The sequence below is a fragment of the Brachyhypopomus gauderio genome, unplaced genomic scaffold, assembly GCF_052324685.1.
Source record: "Brachyhypopomus gauderio isolate BG-103 unplaced genomic scaffold, BGAUD_0.2 sc450, whole genome shotgun sequence".
Lineage (NCBI taxonomy): Eukaryota > Metazoa > Chordata > Actinopteri > Gymnotiformes > Hypopomidae > Brachyhypopomus > Brachyhypopomus gauderio.
The window spans coordinates 35,125-54,322 of record NW_027507271.1 but is presented as its reverse complement, the minus strand read 5'-3'; the positions used below and the strand labels follow the sequence as shown (position 1 = coordinate 54,322).

Here is a 19,198-nt window from a genome sequence, read left to right as displayed (position 1 = left end):
TGGGGGGGCAGGAATGGGAAGGACCCCTGGCTGCCCCCTCGTCCTTAACCCTCGTCTGGCCGTCCGACGCCCCCGGCCACTGCCTCTACTGCACAACAGTACAGCACATACCCACCGGCAAGAGAGAGGGAGGAGGAGTGTGTGTGTGTGTGTGTGTGTGTGTGTGTGTGTGTGTGAGAGGTGGATTGGAGAGAGACAGACGAGCCCGTGTGCCTCCATTACATCGTCATGTCGGCTAATTAGAGAGCTTCAGTGTGATTCACCTTGTTAATTAGAGAGACTCACACATCACTGGCCCCGGGGGGAGAGAAGGAGAGCATGAGGAGAAGGAGGTGCTAAGAGAGAGGAGAGGGCAGAGGGCAGAGGGGAGGAGAGGGGAGAGAGGATGAGAGGAGAGGGCAGAGGGGAGGAGAGGATGAGAGGAGAAGGGAGAGAGGATGAGAGGAGAAGGGAGAGAGGATGAGAGGAGAAGGGAGAGAGGATGAGAGGAGAAGGGAGAGAGGATGAGAGGAGAGGGGAGAGAGGATGAGAGGAGAGGGGAGAGAGGATGAGAGGAGAGGGGAGGAGAGGGGAGAGAGGATGAGAGGAGAGGGGAGAGAGGATGAGAGGAGAGGGGAGGAGAGGGGAGAGAGGATGAGAGGAGAGGGGAGAGAGGATGAGAGGAGAGGGGAGGAGAGGGGAGAGAGGATGAGAGGAGAGGGGAGAGAGGATGAGAGGAGAGGGGAGGAGAGGGGAGAGAGGATGAGAGGAGAGGGGAGAGAGGATGAGAGGAGAGGGGAGGAGAGGGGAGAGAGGATGAGAGGAGAGGGGAGAGAGGATGAGAGGGGAGGGGAGAGAGGATGAGAGGAGAGGGGAGGAGAGGGGAGAGAGGATGAGAGGAGAGGGGAGGAGAGGGGAGAGAGGATGAGAGGAGAGGGGAGAGAGGATGAGAGGAGAGGGGAGAGAGGTGGTTCTCACTTCCCTGCAGTATCAGGTCTCTCCCTTTTCCCTCTTGGTTTTTGATATGAATGAATAAATCAAACCCCCCGCATGCAGATGATCCTGGTCAATAGCGAGTGAAGTTGGACTGGAGTTTGTGCTGTAGAGCAGTGAGACCAACTGCTTGTCCAGGCGCCACGGAGACGGCATGCTGCAGAAACTAAAGAATGGAAATTTTTCCCTTAGCTCAGCGCTCTAGTTAACGAGCACAGTGGGCGTGGCCAGGCGGTGGGCGTGTGCGAATGGGTCGCCTGGCTCGGCTAGAGGCGGGGCTTTGAATGCGGGAACAGTAGGGTGGGGGTCGTCTCCGCGTCGCACACCGAGATGACCTGAGGACGGCAGACAGGCGCTCCCCCGGTGTCCTGCTCCCAATGGACCTCGTGGAAACGCTGAGGACGGGAGGAGGTGTGGGCGGAGACACAACAGAGTATGGGAACAGGCTGGGCGTGGAGGATCATGGGTAATCATGCGTGCTTGAAGGCTTTATTTCAAGCCACAAGGGTTGAGTTTCTTAGCCCCCTGAAGACGAGGTGTGTGTGAACGCGGTGTATATGAATGTGTGTGTGTCCCTGCTGTTACATTGAACCTGTTTTTGTTCAGTAAGCTGTTTCATCCATTGTTTTGTCTTGGATTTGAAATTGCAGTCGGTAGTCTGTGGTTTTTGTGGGTCTTTTAAAGCTGATCAGGTCCACCTCTGTGTGTTGTCTTCAGGAGACGTTTTCCTCACTGTGAGGACATTTCTGCAGTGATGTCCCTCCCACCAGACTCTCGCCATTATCCCCAACAGGCCACAGACATGCGTATCCTGTCTTTATATATAGTGACCAGTGGGACATGTTTGCTTAGAACCCAGAAAGCCCTGAAACCTCCAGCATGCACCCTGGGGGCTGGAGGCCTGAGCAGAGTGTGTGAGTGGGGGGTGGTGTGGGGGGTGGTGTGGGGGTGATGTGGGGGGTGATGTGGTGGGAGGGTTGGGAGTTTTCCATCCCTGTCAGGCCAACATGTTTTAAATGGCCTGAGAGAGCTATTGCTGCCTAATCACATGTTCCATGCAACACACACACACACACACACAACCCCATACGTTCCGCACCAGCTCCGACATCTGTCTCCGAAAGGATGGAGGTGTGGAGGGGGCGGGGCCTGGGCGGTCCATGAGACTCGCCCGAGGGGCCGTATCGGGGCAGTCTTTGTTGCATGGTGCAGGCTTACACACACAGGTCTGACCAGCACTGCTTCACACACACACGCGTATGCACTCACACACAGAGGGTCTAGAGATGCTCTTGCAGTGTGTTTGCGTCATGATGAGAGAAGGGGAGAGGGTGTGTTAACTATGGATAAGGTCGTAACGTGCTTTCTCTCCTGACACCTTCAACGTCACGACATGTGCAACACAAAAAGCTTCTTTCATATGACTGTTTACTGAGATGGAGCCCTAACTCTGTGCTCACAGTGTTGGGTCTGCGGGGTTTACAGGTACTGAGATGTGAGTGTGTTTGTGGTGAGTGTGTTGGGGTACGTGGGAGTTTGAGTGTACAGAGAGGGTGAGGGTACGTGTGTTGGGGTGAGTATGTAGGGCAGGTAGGTGTGGGGGTGAGTGTTTAGGGAGGGTGTTTGTGGGTGAGTGTTTGTGGGTGAGTGTGTAGGGGGTTACGTGTGGGGTGAGTGTGTGGGGATGAGTGTATTGATGTATGTGTGGGGGTGAGTGTGTGGGGGGTATGTGTCATGGTGAGTTTGTAGGGGTAAGTGGGGGTGAGTGTTGAGGTAAGTGGGGTGAGAGTATGGGGTATGTGGGGGTGAGTGTGTAGAGGAGTGCGTGTGGGGATGAGTGTATTGGGGTATGTGTCGGGGTGAGTTTGTAGGGGTGAGTGTGTTGGGGTAAGTGGGGTGAGAGTATGGGATATGTGGGGGTGAGTGTGTAGAGGTGTGAGTGTAGGGATGAGTGTATTGGGGTATGTGTCAGGGTGAGTTTGTAGGGGTGAGTGTGTTGGGGTAAGTGGGGTGAGAGTATGGGATATGTGGGGGTGAGTGTGTAGAGGTGTGAGTGTAGGGATGAGTGTATTGGGGTATGTGTCGGGGTGAGTTTGTAAAGGTAAGTGGGGATGAGTGTGTGGGGGGAGTGTATTGGGTTATATGTGGGGTTGAGTTTGTAGGGGTAAGTGGGGGTGAGTGTGTTGGGGTAAGTGTGGGGGTGAGTGTGTAGGTAGGTAGGTAGGTAGATACTTTATTGATCCCAAAGGAAATTTAGCAGCCAGTAGCAGTTACACAATAACAAATCACAGTAATGGACACAAACAATTTAACAATAAATTATGACATTCACAAACAATACAAAGACTATACAATACAAGTGTGCAAGTATCCCGACCAGAGAAAAGAGGTAGTGCAGTACAAGAGAACTTTGGTAAAATAAGTGTGGGGATGAGTGTATTGGTGAATGTGTGGGGGTGAGTTTGTAGGGGTAAGTGAGGTTGAGTGTGTTGGGGTGAGTGTATTGATGTATGTGTGGGGGTGAGTGTGTGGGGGGTATGTGTCATGGTGAGTTTGTAGGGGTAAGTGGGGATGAGTGTGTGAGGGTGAGTATTGGTGTATGTGTGGGGGTGAGTTTGTAGGGGTAAGTGGGGGTGAGTGTGTTGGGGTGAGTGTGTGGGGGTATGTGTCATGGTGAGTTTGTAGGGGTAAGTGGGGATGAGTGTGTGAGGGTGAGTATTGGTGTATGTGTGGGGGTGAGTTTGTAGGGGTAAGTGGGGGTGAGTGTGTTGGGGTGAGTGTGTGAGGGTGAGTGTATTGATGTATGTGTGGGGGTGAGTGTGTTGGGGTGAGTGTATTGATGTATGTGTGGGGGCGAGTTTGTAGGGGTAAGTGGGGGTGAGTGTGTTGGGGTGAGTGTATTGATGTATGTGTGGGGGTGAGTTTGTAGGGGTGAGTGTGTTGGGTGGATAATTAACAGTCAAATCAGCTGTGATGCTGCACAAATGGCTTTTTGCTCCTCCCAGTTTCACAGGAGGTGACTGAGGTCCCAGAAATGCCACCGTGGTCTTGCCCTTTGGAAATTAGATTAACAACAAGACTGATGGGCTTCCAAAGGCCATGTGGGGAGATATGAAGGCCTGGCTCCTTCTTTTCCTTTTTTCCATTTCCAAAAGCCACATATTAAAACAACATATTGATCAAACATGCCTGTGTTCTTTGTACAGAATAAATCTAAAGGTTATCTTGTTTGTACAGGATGTTTGTGGAAAGTTGAGGTGAAACCATAGTTCTGTAAGAACAGGAGACTTCCACAGGAAGACGTGCATGATCTCACGGGCAACGGGGCGGGGCACGGAGGAGAGATGGGGCGGGGCACGGAGGAGAGATGGGGCGGGGCACGGAGGAGAGACGGGGCGGGGCACGGAGGAGAGACGGGGCGGGGCACGGAGGAGAGACGGGGCGGGGCACGGAGGAATAAATCAGTCCTATATTCAGTGCGTCTTCAGATGAATATTGGTAGTTAAAGTTCAGATAATTCAGATTATGGCAGAGCACATCAGATGACGACAAGCCATGTTGAGTAAATAAAATTATGGGCGTGGCTTTTAGAGAGTTGATCTGTAATGGACATGTTTTTGAGCATAAGAAAGTTTTTTTTTGGGATCGTGTGTGTTTTCGGCTGAGTGCATTCCCTCGTAGTGCGTCTCTGTGCAATTATGGCTCCTCCCACGTGGCCTGTGATTGGTCTCGTATCGCTGTGTCGCTCCCCGGGCTGGCAGTGCAGATAGCACTACGAGGTCTCCATTCATCACGCAGGCAGCCTGCCCTCTAACCACACGCACGGCTAAACCCCCCAACCACACGCACGGCTAAACCCCCCCAACCACACGCACGGCTAAACCCCCCCAACCACACGCACGGCTAAACCCCCCAACCACACGCACGGCTAAACCCCCCAACCACACCCGCAGCACTGATGGCGCGGCACGTCAGTGCTCTGGTGTGGCGAGCCAGAAGCTGGGGTGGAGGTGGGGAGGCTGTGTGCCGGCGTCTCGCCATGGAGACATCAAGTCTGCTGATATCACAGTTAGGAAGGACTGTAGACAGGCCAGGGTTCAGCAGTTCGATTTCACTCTAGGATAAAGTGTGTGTTTGTGTGTGTGTCTGTGTGTGTTAAAAAATAATAATAAAAGTGTAAATTGTGAGTTTTTTTTTCACCACAATCGTAATTTGTCCTCCGCTTTTTACCCCTCTGTGCAGTTAGAACACACACACACACACACACACACTAGTGATTACTAGGGGGCTGTGGATCACACTGTGGAGCAGTTGGGGTTAGGTGCCTTGCTCAAGGGCACCTCACTCATGGCCCCAGGTCTGGGAATCGAACCCATGACCCTCCGGTCACAAGACCAGTTCCCTACCACCAGGCCATGACTGTGTGTGTGTTTGTGTGTGTGCATGTGTGTCAGTCAGTCAATAGATTGTCTCTATTTGTTACGAGCGCAGCTGACAGACTGTGATTTGCTCTGTGGTTCCAAAGGGTTATTGGGAATACTGGGATGATTGGTGCGTAGTTGGATATAATCACCCGCCTTGTGGTTTGGACTGGTATATGATTAGCAGTGGAGATTATAGTGGTGCAACGATTCAAGCCTTTGACAGGTTGGCTCACACCGAACTCTCTAGGTCAAGGTTTGAATCACGGTTCAGACCGGAAATAAATGTGCCAATTCTAGACTTGCTGTGTGATTTTTGTTTATCATGACATGCTAGTTTAATGCAAGATGTGCAAAAATCGTTTGCAAAATAACATTTAAATGTTGAACACTTGTTAATATATATATATTCTTAGCCTGTTATAACACAGCAGCCGTGCGTGCGTGCGTGTCCAGAGAGCTGGTTGTTCTCTTGCATCTGTCCTGTATCTGTCTCTCTTCTGTTGTAATGAGCTGTGCTTCATATTAATGGCAAATGGGAAAGATGGGGAACGTCTTGGTGTGTAGAATCTTAACACCAGCAAGCGTGCGGTTGAGCAGGTCTGAGGGAACCGCGCTGTTAGCGTTTACTCTGCATTTCTCTCTGCGATGCCTTCAAAGATGAGCTGCCAATGGCAGATGGATGAAGACACTCTTGGCAAACCATAGTGTTTAATCAGTGATGCAATTTCCTTCTTAATATTGAACGGCAAACCTGAAAAATTGCCACACTGGAAATTTAAAAGAAGCCAGTTTCAGGACAGGTGGTTTCCATTTCAAAAAAGCAAGTGGGTTTGTGGTACAGGGGTGATGACTTTTGAGGATTTGAGGAGTGAAGTAGCCATTATTGGATTGTTGATTAATTAATTAGTTAATATGGAATGGCTCTAGGATTTATGGTATGCAGGTTAAACTTGTATGGGATCATTGTGTGGGATTTGAAAGGCATCTTGGTTGTATGAGATTACTGTGTGAGATCTGTAGGATAGAGTAGATGTATGGGATTACTGTGTGAGATCTGTAGGGTAGAATAGATGTATGGGATTACTGTGTGAGATCTGTAGGATAGAGTAGATGTGTGGGATTACTGTGTGAGATCTGTAGGATAGAGTAGATGTATGGGATTACTGTGTGAGATCTGTAGGGTAGAGTAGATGTATGGGATTACTGTGTGAGATCTGTAGGGTAGAGTAGATGTATGGGATTACTGTGTGAGATCTGTAGGGTAGAGTAGATGTATGGGATTACTGTGTGAGATCTGTAGGGTAGAGTAGATGTATGGGATTACTGTGTGAGATCTGTAGGGTAGAGTAGATGTATGGGATTACTGTGTGAGATCTGTAGGGTAGAGTAGATGTATGAGATTACTGTGTGAGATCTGTAGGATAGAGTAGATGTATGGGATTACTGTGTGAGATCTGTAGGGTAGAGTAGATGTATGAGATTACTGTGTGAGATCTGTAGGATAGAGTAGATGTGTGGGATTACTGTGTGAGATCTGTAGGATAGAGTAGATGTATGGGATTACTGTGTGAGATCTGTAGGATAGAGTAGATGTATGGGATTACTGTGTGAGATCTGTAGGGTAGAGTAGATGTATGGGATTACTGTGTGAGATCTGTAGGGTAGAGTAGATGTATGGGATTACTGTGTGAGATCTGTAGGGTAGAGTAGATGTATGGGATTACTGTGTGAGATCTGTAGGGTAGAGTAGATGTATGGGATTACTGTGTGAGATCTGTAGGGTAGAGTAGATGTATGAGATTACTGTGTGAGATCTGTAGGATAGAGTAGATGTATGGGATTACTGTGTGAGATCTGTAGGGTAGAGTAGATGTATGGGATTACTGTGTGAGATCTGTAGGGTAGAGTAGATGTATGGGATTACTGTGTGAGATCTGTAGGGTAGAGTAGATGTATGGGATTACTGTGTGAGATCTGTAGGATAGAGTAGATGTATGGGATTACTGTGTGAGATCTGTAGGGTAGAGTAGATGTATGGGATTACTGTGTGAGATCCGTAGGGTAGAGTAGATGTGTGGGATTACTGTGTGAGATCTGTAGGGTAGAGTAGATGTATGGGATTACTGTGTGAGATCTGTAGGATAGAGTAGATGTGTGGGATTACTGTGTGAGATCTGTAGGATAGAGTAGATGTATGGGATTACTGTGTGAGATCTGTAGGGTAGAGTAGATGTATGGGATTACTGTGTGAGATCTGTAGGATAGAGTAGATGTATGGGATTACTGTGTGAGATCTGTAGGGTAGAGTAGATGTATGGGATTACTGTGTGAGATCTGTAGGGTAGAGTAGATGTATGGGATTACTGTGTGAGATCCGTAGGGTAGAGTAGATGTATGGGATTACTGTGTGAGATCTGTAGGGTAGAGTAGATGTATGGGATTACTGTGTGAGATCTGTAGGGTAGAGTAGATGTATGGGATTACTGTGTGAGATCCGTAGGGTAGAGTAGATGTGTGGGATTACTGTGTGAGATCCGTAGGATAGAGTAGATGTGTGGGATTACTGTGTGAGATCTGTAGGATAGAGTAGATGTATGAGATTACTGTGTGAGTTCTGTAGGGTAGAGTAGATGTATGGGATTTGTAGGACAGGGTAGTATGTGGGATTATTATGTGGGATTTGTAAATGTGAAGGGGCAACAGCCTAAAGGCACACACACACACACACACACACACACACACACACACACACACACACACACACACGCACTCTCTCTCTCACACACACACACACACACACACACACACACACTCTCATATACACACACAGGCACACACACTCTCATATACACCCCCCCACATGCACACAGACACACACACTTATATATACATACACACACACACGCACATGTGTGTGTGTTTGTGTGTGTGTGAGAGAGAGAGAGAGAGAGAAAATTATATCTGTAACTGCGTGTATGTTGCATCACGTCTGTGAAAGACCAATGTTTTGTGTGTATATACAAGTGTATGCATGGATGTATGATTGTGTGTGAAAGACACGTGTGTGTGTGTGTGTGTGTGTGTGTGTGTGTGTGTGTGTGTGTGTGTGTGTGTGTGTGTGTGTGTGTGTGTTCCCATACCTCTTCTGTAAGGGCCATGCTCCCAGTGCTGGGGGCTCAAGTGACATTCCTGCAGATTCTGCTCCTGCCTCTGACGTTCCAGACATCACACACACATACACACACATATACACACACACACACACACACTAACAGCTGTTTTGGGAAACGGATTAATGGCTGTATGGGTGGATAATGTGGTGGTGTAGGTGGGCGGGGGTGGATAATGTGGTGGTGTAGGTGGGCGGGGGGATGGTTAGGTTGATAATTGCTGCTTGAATTGGGTTGGGTTGGTGGTACCTGGGTGTAGTGGTGTAGACGCAGGCGTGTGCCAGTATCTGTTGCTGTCTCACATCTGTGTAGCTCTCTGGGTGGGTGTGTGTGTGTGTGTGTGTGTGTGTGTGTGTGTGTGTGTGTAGCTCTCTGGGTGGGTGTGTGTGTGTGTGTGTGTGTGTGTGTGCGTGCGTGCGTGTGTGTGCAGCTCTCTGGGTGTGTGTCTCATCATGTGTTTGTCCCACCACAGATGCAGCAGCAGGAACTGGCCCAGATGAGGCAGCGTGATGCTAACCTGACAGCGCTGGCTGCCATCGGCCCCCGCAAGAAACGCAAGGTGGACTCGCCCGGCGCCACGGCAACCGGCCCTGAGGTTAGACCGCCTTTTCAGGAGCTCTGCAGGTTCATGGAGCTTCAGACTAAATGTGTCAAAAATCCAGAGAGAGTAATGGACTCGTTTCAGGGAGTTAATGAGATTCATCCAGTTTTTATTGTCACATGACAGCAACTTGTATTCGTGGTTGTCTTTTTGTGGAGAATCAGCTAGAGTTAGCTAGACTTAATCTGTTCCAAAAACTGTCCTGTAAAGAGGCTGAGTGACTGGGACCTGATCTGGATTGAGTAACGTTCCAACTACAAATTTCCAAAGGTGTCACATGCTTGTATGTTATGTGATTCATGTGATATAAACGTTAATATGAAAGACAAAGAGAGAAGCAGAGAATACACGAGGTGTCCAAGAGAAGCAGGAACAACACTGGTGGGAGCAGGAGACCCTGCTGAACACCTCACCATCACCATTAAGGATGTTTCTTTTCCATGGCATTTAACACTAACGAACACTGTATTAATGACATATCTGTTTGCATTGCCATTGTTGCTGTGGTAGGTAGGACTCAAAAAGAACTGATCTAATCTCTGAGGTGAAAGAATCCGGTTCAGATAGTCTGACTGATGGCTTTGACTGTCTGTGTACACACACACCCTGTCAGGTCTTTGTGTACACACACACCCTGTCAGGTCTTTGTGTACACACACACCCTGTCAGGTCTTTGTGTACACACACACCCTGTCAGGTCTTTGTGTACACACACACCCTGTCAGGTCTTTGTGTACACACACACCCTGTCAGGTCTTTGACTCTCTGTATACACACTCTGTCACGTGATGTTCCTGAGAGGGAAGAGCAGTGTGAGAGTGTGTAGTGGATGTGAGTGCTGCTTCTCTGCCTGTTGGACCAAACTCACTTCCTCCTGATTGGGTTTCTGAAAGACCCTTAGAGGAGTCTGTGAACTCCTCTACAACAGCCATATAAACACACACACACACACCTAAACGTGCACACATATCTAAACACATGCACAAACACGCTTAAACGTGCGCACACGCACACACACCTAAACACACTTTTGTGTTGTTCACAGTTAGTTTGTCTTTATAATAAACACCTCCATTTAAAGCCACTCACCCGTGCACTTGCTGCTGATGGGAGAATGAACATGGTGAGGCAGGGAGAGATGGATGGAAGGAGGGAGAGATGGATGGAAGGAGGGAGAGATGAGGGAGGAGAAATGTAACTTTTCACTTAATTTTCACCTTCTCTCACTAGATTGTGGCACTGTGTGTGTCTCCAGTTCAGAGCCAAAGTGACTTTTTTCCAAAGGGGGTCGCGGAGGGGCCCCAGGCAGGCGGAGGGGCCCCTGGACTTGTGGCCCCTTCGCCAACTCACTCAGGGACCCCACAGAGATTTCATCTGTGCAGAAACACAGCCGCAGGCCTGCCTTAGAAATGCAGTCGGCATTACTATACACTCTCCTGATCTCCTGCTCACATACTCTCTCTCCTTCAGTGTTTCTCTCTATCTCTGTCTGTGTGTGTTTCTCCCTCTGCCTCTCTCTCTCTCTCTCTCTCTGCACTTTCCTCTCTCTCTCTTTCAGTATCTCTCCGTCTCTCAGCTCTGCTTAATCCAAGACAAAAGGTTTCTCAGTGCTCAGCCTCGACCCGAAATCAGGAGTAGGATAATGATTATGATATGAGAGAGAGAGAGAGAGAGAGAGAGAGAGAGAGAGAGAGAGAGAGAGAGAGAGAGAGAGAGAGAGAGAGAGAGAGAGAGAGAGAGAGAGAGAGAGAGAGAGAGAGAGAGAGAGAGAGAGAGAGAGAATATGTGTGTGTGTGAGAGAGATGGAGGGAGAGCTGCCGATGGAAAACCGCCTACCCACAGACACCCCCCAGACCACCCTCTCGTGTGTGTGTGTGTGTGTGTGTGTGTGTTGTCGGGGTAGCTCTGGGTGCTTTTCTCCCCTCCCCCACCCCCGGTGTCGGTGTGTGGTGGTGCCCACGGGGCTGTAAGTGATAGCCAGAGTCTCTCTCTCCATCCAGTCATCCGAGAACAGGAACAAAGAAGACTCATAGCGCTCCGAGGACTGGATTAGGCTAGAGAGAGACACACACACAGAGAGGAGAGAGAGACAGATGGAAAGAAAAGACGGAGAGACAGAAAGAGAAAAGAGAGAACTAGAGTGAGATATGGAGGCAGTGAGGGTGAAGAGACAGTGGTCCTTGCTTGGGGTCAGAGAAAATACAGACAAGGGCTTACACTAACACACACGTACTCGCACACACCCACACACATGTGCGCACACATACACACACACACGCACAGAGGCTTTTGAAGTGCAGTACAAAGGCACTGGTTTGGGAGGAGAAAAACCAGGAAGAAAGAAAGAGTTGGCCAGTGGCCATTTTACCTTTCTGCTCTACAGGAAGCACTACAGTGATACGACTGTGGTACGTGGAACACTGTTACAGCAGAGAGGCACTCGAAAGTGCTCAAACAAGCTCTCAAAAAACTCAAATCTGAACTGCTACGGTTCCAGTACAGACAGGGACTACTGACTGGGCCTGGGGACACGCTTATTGACGCATGTACAGAAATGCACGATGCGGACGGTCATTGTGTCCATGCCGATGGGTGAAGTGTCCACCAGCCTGGCTTTCCAAGCATGCGTTAACCTGGGGAGACAGCATGCCGGGGGAGACATCACCTCCACAGAGCCAGCAGGAGGAGACTGGGGGACAGGGAGGAGACTGGGGGACAGGGAGGAGACTGGGGGACAGGGAGGAGACTGGGGGACAGGGAGGAGACTGGGGGACAGGGAGGAGACTGGGGGACAGGGAGGAGACTGGGGGACAGGGAGGAGACTGGAGGACAGGGAGGAGACTGGGGGACAGGGAGGAGACTGGGGGACAGGCAGGAGACTGGGGGACAGGGAGGAGACTGGGGGACAGGCAGGAGACTGGGGGACAGGCAGGAGACTGGGGGACAGGGAGGAGACTGGAGGACAGGGAGGAGACTGGGGGACAGGGAGGAGACTGGGGGACAGGGAGGAGACTGGGGGACAGGGAGGAGACTGGAGGACAGGGAGGAGACTGGAGGACAGGGAGGAGACTGGGGGACAGGGAGGAGACTGGGGGACAGGCAGGAGACTGGGGGACAGGCAGGAGACTGGGGGACAGGGAGGAGACTGGGGGACAGGGAGGAGACTGGGGGACAGGGAGGAGACTGGGGGACAGGCAGGAGACTGGGGGACAGGGAGGAGACTGGGGGACAGGGAGGAGACTGGGGGACAGGGAGGAGACTGGGGGACAGGGAGGAGACTGGAGGACAGGGAGGAGACTGGGGGACAGGGAGGAGACTGGGGGACAGGGAGGAGACTGGGGGACAGGCAGGAGACTGGGGGACAGGGAGGAGACTGGGGGACAGGGAGGAGACTGGGGGACAGGCAGGAGACTGGGGGACAGGCAGGAGACCAGACCAACCCCCCCCCACACACATGTATCATGCCATCTTACTTTAAGGGTCTAAAACCAGAGGGTGAGAGAGAGAGAGAGAGAGAGAGAGAAAGAGACAGAGCAGAAGGAGAAACGTACAAGGAAAACTGATGCCCTTTCCTGCAGCTACATTAACAGGAATCACGTGGAAAACAATCTGAACAGGGAATAGAGAGGGAGGAGGGGGAGATGGAGATGGAGAGAGGGAGAGGGAGGGGGGGCCATTAAACTGGGCCTCAGGCTATGGACGGCACCCAATACCACTAAAGCTTCTCTCGCTGTAGCCGTGGAGACTGCCTCACAGGCAGACTGCTCTGTTCTATAGCTACAATTAAAATCAACCTCCCTGCCAAAGACGGGTGGGGGGGGTTCTGGTGGAGGCAGACCCGGAACATCAAAGACAGATTGAAATGTGTAGTCAGTAATAAGAGTGGTCTACTAGCCCCGCGGCCCTCCATGGGCCCCTTGTTAATGAGAAATTCTGACCTCTGGTTTGTAAGTTAAACTTGTAATCTTGGTTAATGAAGTAAATCAATCGCCACTCGGAGTGTGCAGTTTCTGGCCCGGTTTGCCCAAATGTCCAACCCCCCCCCCCCAAAGAGTGTACACAAGTTTTGTCTCTCTCCTTCATTCTGCACCTCTTCTTCTCTCATGTCTCCCAATGTGCCTGAGAGTTAATGAACAGGTCTTCAGCCAGACAAACCGGAAGATCATGGAGTCTGATGAAGGGTGTGTGTGTCTGTAAGCACTGTGTCAGGTGTCGAACTGAGGAGCTTAAGACTGCGTCGTGTGATACTTGAGAAGTGTTTCTTGTAACGCCAGTGGCTTCTTTGGCCTTGGGTGTCTGAGGCTAAATGGCAATATATTATGAATTAACAAAAAATTACCAAAAAGGCGAAAGGGCTGGAGTTTTGTTGTCACTGTCACACTGGGGCCTCTGATGGCCGTGTGCAAACTGCCCAGTGAGACTGCGATGGTGCTGCTTGGCGTGAGGAACCTCGAAGGCAGTTGTTGTTCTCTTGGCTTGAGGCTTCAGCGTTTTTATTTTCCATCCAGAGCTGTGGAAACGGCGCCTGTTTGTCCTTGGCTTCGTCAACATGTAGGTGAATGCCATGTTTTAACAGCAAAGTACAAATCTGCTGTTAAGAACTGACAGCAAATTACTGTAGGTCATGTGACTCGCATCATTGGTAAACATAATTGGAGAAAATCTTGACCACTCAAATGAAATGAGTCTCTATGGCAACTGGATGGACAAGAACTCTGCCCAGGTTCAGCTTCTGCTTGGGTTTACTCTGTTGTACCTACCATTTTATCTTCTATAATGTATTAGACAGGAAAAGCAACCATATTGAGGCTCCTAGATCAAATTGAACACTATAGGAGTTAATGTAACCCCAAGCAAGTAGACCTGCTTTTCTACAGGCGTGAATTTTTGCATTTCCTATGTGGCGTCTCACAGCCAAGCCTGTGTTTGTCACGCCGGTGCGGCGGTGCAGGAATGGGTGTCGTCGCATGCCGTCAGCTCGCGCTCATGAAGTTAAAAATAAAACACTTGACATCTATCATGAAATGAATCTTGCTGCCTTTTTCTGTCTTCTTAAAAATATTAAATGGATAAAAATGAATGTCCCTGTGCTGCTGAACACTGCCCCATGTCTCACAGCTGTCGGATATAGCATACCAAGGCCAGCAGCCCAGTAATGTTTAAAGTTTGCAATGTGTTAATACACATTGAGAATTAATGTAATCGGTAATACATAGAAGATGTCAACGTTAATGTAGAAAGTCTTCGCTAATACAGAATGAAAATGAATGTCATCGCTAATATGTAAAAAAAAATTACGTCATTGTTAATACAGAGAGAATTAACGTTATCGCTAATACACAATGAGAATAAACGTTATCGCTAATACACAATGAGAATGAATGTCATTGTTAATACATAGAAAATGTCATCGATACTATAGAGAAACAATGTCATTCATCACTAATGCAGAATGAGGATGAACGTCATCGCTAATAAAGAAGAAGAATTAACAATCACTAAATGAGAAGGGATGTCATCGCTAATACAACATGAGAATGAACATGATCACTAAATGAGAAGGAACGTCATCGCAAATACATGGGAATTAGCATAATCACTAAATGAGAAGGAATGTCATCGCAAATGCATGAGAATTAGCATAATCACTAAATGAGAAGGAACGTCATCGCAAATACATGAGAATTAGCATAATCCCAAAATGAGAAGAAATGCCATTGCTAATAAAACATGAGAATTAGCATATGCAAGATAAGGGCTCACTAGGTGGTTCTCATTAACATTAGTTTGTTGCTAGTTTCATCAATATATTTTTGTCTGTTTGTTTGTTTGCTTAACCTCTGTGGTTAATCTGTGGAGAGGACATTTTTGTCGTACCAGAAATCTTGTATATTGTCTGTCTTAACTGCCTTGGTATTTAGTTAGTGTCAGTAGTGTAGTCTCTTTATATTGTCAGTAGTGTAGCATCTTTATATTATCAGTGGTTAGTCTCATTAGTGTATTGTCTTTATATTCTCAGTAGTATAGTGTCAGTAGTGTAGTGTCTTTATATTATCAGTGGTTAGTCTCATTAGTGTAATGGCAGTAGTGTAGTGTTTTTATATTATCAGTGGTTAGTCTCATTAGTGTAGTGTCTTTATATTATCAGTAGTGTAGTGTCAGTAGTGTAGTGTCTTTATATTATCAGTAGTGTCGTGTCAGTAGTGTAGTGTCTTTATATTATCAGTGGTTAGTGTCGGTAGTGTAGTGTCTTCATGCTATTGACACACATGGTTTTTTGCCCACTGGGTTTTTCTCCAGATCCAGAGTTGTTTGTCTTTCTCTGGACTTTGAACAGGTTCACTGTTATTTTAAATGTTTATTTTGCTGAAAGAAATGCCTTACATTGTAATATCCATCTCTCACTCACTTTCTCCATCATCGTATCACACACACACGCACACACACACACACACACACACACACACACACACACACACACACACACACACACACACACACACACAACACACACTTTCTCTTGCTTTCTGTCTCCCTTTCGTCTACCAACACCCCCCCCCCCCTCTCTCTCTCTCTCTCTGGTAAAAGGTGGGAGTGGTAGTCCCTCGGGGCTGTGGTCTTCTGGAAGCCGGCGTGTCACTGGGGAAACGGCCCCTGTGTGTTTGGGCTTCCCTGCGCTCATGTAGAGTGCCTGACCCGCGGCTCAGCCGCAACAATAGCTCTCTGTTCGAGGCCTGGAGGGCAGCCATTTTGCGTAGGTGTGCTGCTTTAAGAGCAACATCAGCATGTCGGAGACGGCCATTACGGCAGCGGTGCGGCGCGGCAGCCTGATGGGAGCGTGTACACCGCCGGCCTTCAGCACTCTGCTACTGGTCCTTTACTGCAGAACAGAATTAAGCAGCTTTGCCTCATACATCCTTTATATGTGTAAGATACTGATTTTATGCTAAGTATATGTACATAATCACAAATTTGTACTAATATTTTAGGGGAAGTGTTAAATTAGACACCCTGAATATTTCCATATTCATGGAGAAACAAGGATTTTTCTTTATTACTGCCTGTAAAACTTTGCCCTGAAATAATTGTTAAATATACAGTTTTGACAACAAAGTTAAGCCTGAGGCACTTTGAAGATACCCATCTTAAAGAAATTAATTACCTCCCTTGTTAATCTTGATATAATTAAGTTTCCAAAGAATGAATTTTGCTGCTGTTTCTGCAGCGGAGCTGGCACCGTGGAGACGTCCCAGTATCCAGGGCTGGGGTTCTAGAACCTGCTGGCCAGGGACGTCGGGACGTCGTGACAACAATGCGACCCACGCATACGTCACGTATGCAGAGCCACCTCCCACACTGGGACTAGCTTTAGACGGTCTCCCTTACAGAACCACCCGGACTCTGTGCCCGCCATTCCTGCTTCCACGTCTGTCAGGTGATGTTGAGAGTTAGGGGTTAGGGTCTGTGCACCACCCTGATACTGAATGCAGAACATGAGGTCACTCTGTCTTGTAAAACAGAACCACCATGGACTTTGACTAACATCAGCTGACATGTCTGTCAGGTGATGAGGGTTTAGGGTCCACGTGTGTCAGATGAAGTTGATGGCCATGCTGACCCTTCGTGTGTCTAGATCTGTAGATCTTTATACAGCTCTTCCTTATGCAGGTCAGGCTGCATAATTGACAAACATCCTTTGTGCAGCTACAACTGTACTTGTCAGCAGTGCATCTCCACCAACATACACCACCACATTCACACCCACCCACACTACCACTACCATCTCCACCAACATATCTACACCACCACATTCACACCAACCCACACTACCACTACCATCTCCACCAACATATCTACACCACCACATTCACACCCACCCACACTACCACTACCATCTCCACCAACATATCTACACCACCACATTCACACCCACCCACACTACCACTACCATCTCCACCAACATACACCACCACATTCACACCCACCCACACTACCACTACCATCTCCACCAACATATCTACACCACCACATTCACACCCACCCACACTACCACTACCATCTCCACCAACATACACCACCACATTCACACCCACCCACACTACCACTACCATCTCCACCAACATATCTACACCACCGCATTCACACCCACCCACACTACCACTACCATCTCCACCAACATATCTACACCACCACATTCACACCCACCCACACTACCACTACCATCTCCACCAACATACACCACCACATTCACACCCACCCACACTACCACTACCATCTCCACCAACATATCTACACCACCGCATTCACACCCACCCACACTACCACTACCATCTCCACCAACATATCTACACCACCACATTCACACCCACCCACACTACCACTACCATCTCCACCAACATATCTACACCACCACATTCACACCCACCCACACTACCACTACCATCTCCACCAACATATCTACACCACCGCATTCACACCCACCCACACTACCACTACCATCTCCACCAACATATCTACACCACCACATTCACACCCACCCACACTACCACTACCATCTCCACCAACATATCTACACCACCACATTCACACCCACCCACACTACCACTACCATCTCCACCAACATACACCACCACATTCACACCCACCCACACTACCACTACCATCTCCACCAACATATCTACACCACCACATTCACACCCACCCACACTACCACTACCATCTCCACCAACATATCTACACCACCACATTCACACCCACCCACACTACCACTACCATCTCCACCAACATACACCACCACATTCACACCCACCCACACTACCACTACCATCTCCACCAACATATCTACACCACCGCATTCACACCCACCCACACTACCACTACCATCTCCACCAACATATCTACACCACCGCATTCACACCCACCCACACTACCACTACCATCTCCACCAACATATCTACACCACCGCATTCACACCCACCCACACTACCACTACCATCTCCACCAACATATCTACACCACCGCATTCACACCCACCCACACTACCACTACCATCTCCACCAACATATCTACACCACCGCATTCACACCCACCCACACTACCACTACCATCTCCACCAACATATCTACACCACCACATTCACACCCACCCACACTACCACTACCATCTCCACCAACATATCTACACCACCACATTCACACCCACCCACACTACCACTACCATCTCCACCAACATATCTACACCACCACATTCACACCCACCCACACTACCACTACCATCTCCACCAACATATCTACACCACCGCATTCACACCCACCCAGACTACCACTACCATCTCCACCAACATATCTACACCACCACATTCACACCCACCCACACTACCACGGAGATTTATAGCAACAATGTGCATATAAACATTGTATGTATGCATGCATGCATATGTAAGTATGTATATGTAATATCAGTATTACGATGAGCTAGTTTTCACTCCTTCTCTCCTCTCTTATCCCTCCATCTATTTCCATCATTCTTCTCTTATCTTTCTGTTCATATTTTCATACAGACCTCTTTGCATTGACACTGACAGAGACAGGGACTTTTCTTGATTTACACTATTTGTTTAAAAAATGCTACACTTGTAGTCATGCTACACTTGTACATGCTACACTTGTAGTCATTTGTAATTAATAAATTCTAAATTGAATTTGATTTTGTGCTCATACTTGATTTTGTGGTAATTGCTTTACTTCCAAGTGCTGCAGTGTGTGGCTCCTGTAGTGCGTTTGTGGCTCCTGTGGTGCGTGTGTGGGTCCTGTGGTGCGTGTGTGTGTGTGTGTGTGTGTGTGTGTGTGTGGGTCCTGTAGTCGGGTGGGTCCTGTGGTGTGTGGGTGGGTCCTGTGGTGTGTGTGTATGTGTGTGGGTCCTGTGGTGCGTGCGTGTGTGTGTGTGTGGGTGGGTCCTGTAGTCGGGTGGGTCCTGTGGTGTGTGGGTGGGTCCTGTGGTGTGTGTGTATGTGTGTGGGTCCTGTGGTGTGT

The 19,198-nt window shown here is 48.7% G+C and overlaps 1 protein-coding gene across 1 annotated transcript in view; it reads left to right on the top strand.

Moving 5' to 3' along the window:
* The first annotated feature begins 1,333 nt into the window (after positions 1–1,333).
* LOC143506210 (transcription initiation factor TFIID subunit 4-like) overlaps positions 1,334–19,198 on the top strand; it is a 38,672-nt gene continuing 20,807 nt past the window's right edge. Inside the window, exons 1-2 of the mRNA XM_076996281.1 lie at positions 1,334–1,438; positions 9,039–9,161. Coding sequence (XP_076852396.1) covers positions 9,039–9,161 — 123 coding nt within the window. The 5' untranslated portion in view covers positions 1,334–1,438. The remainder of the gene's footprint in view (positions 1,439–9,038; positions 9,162–19,198) is intronic.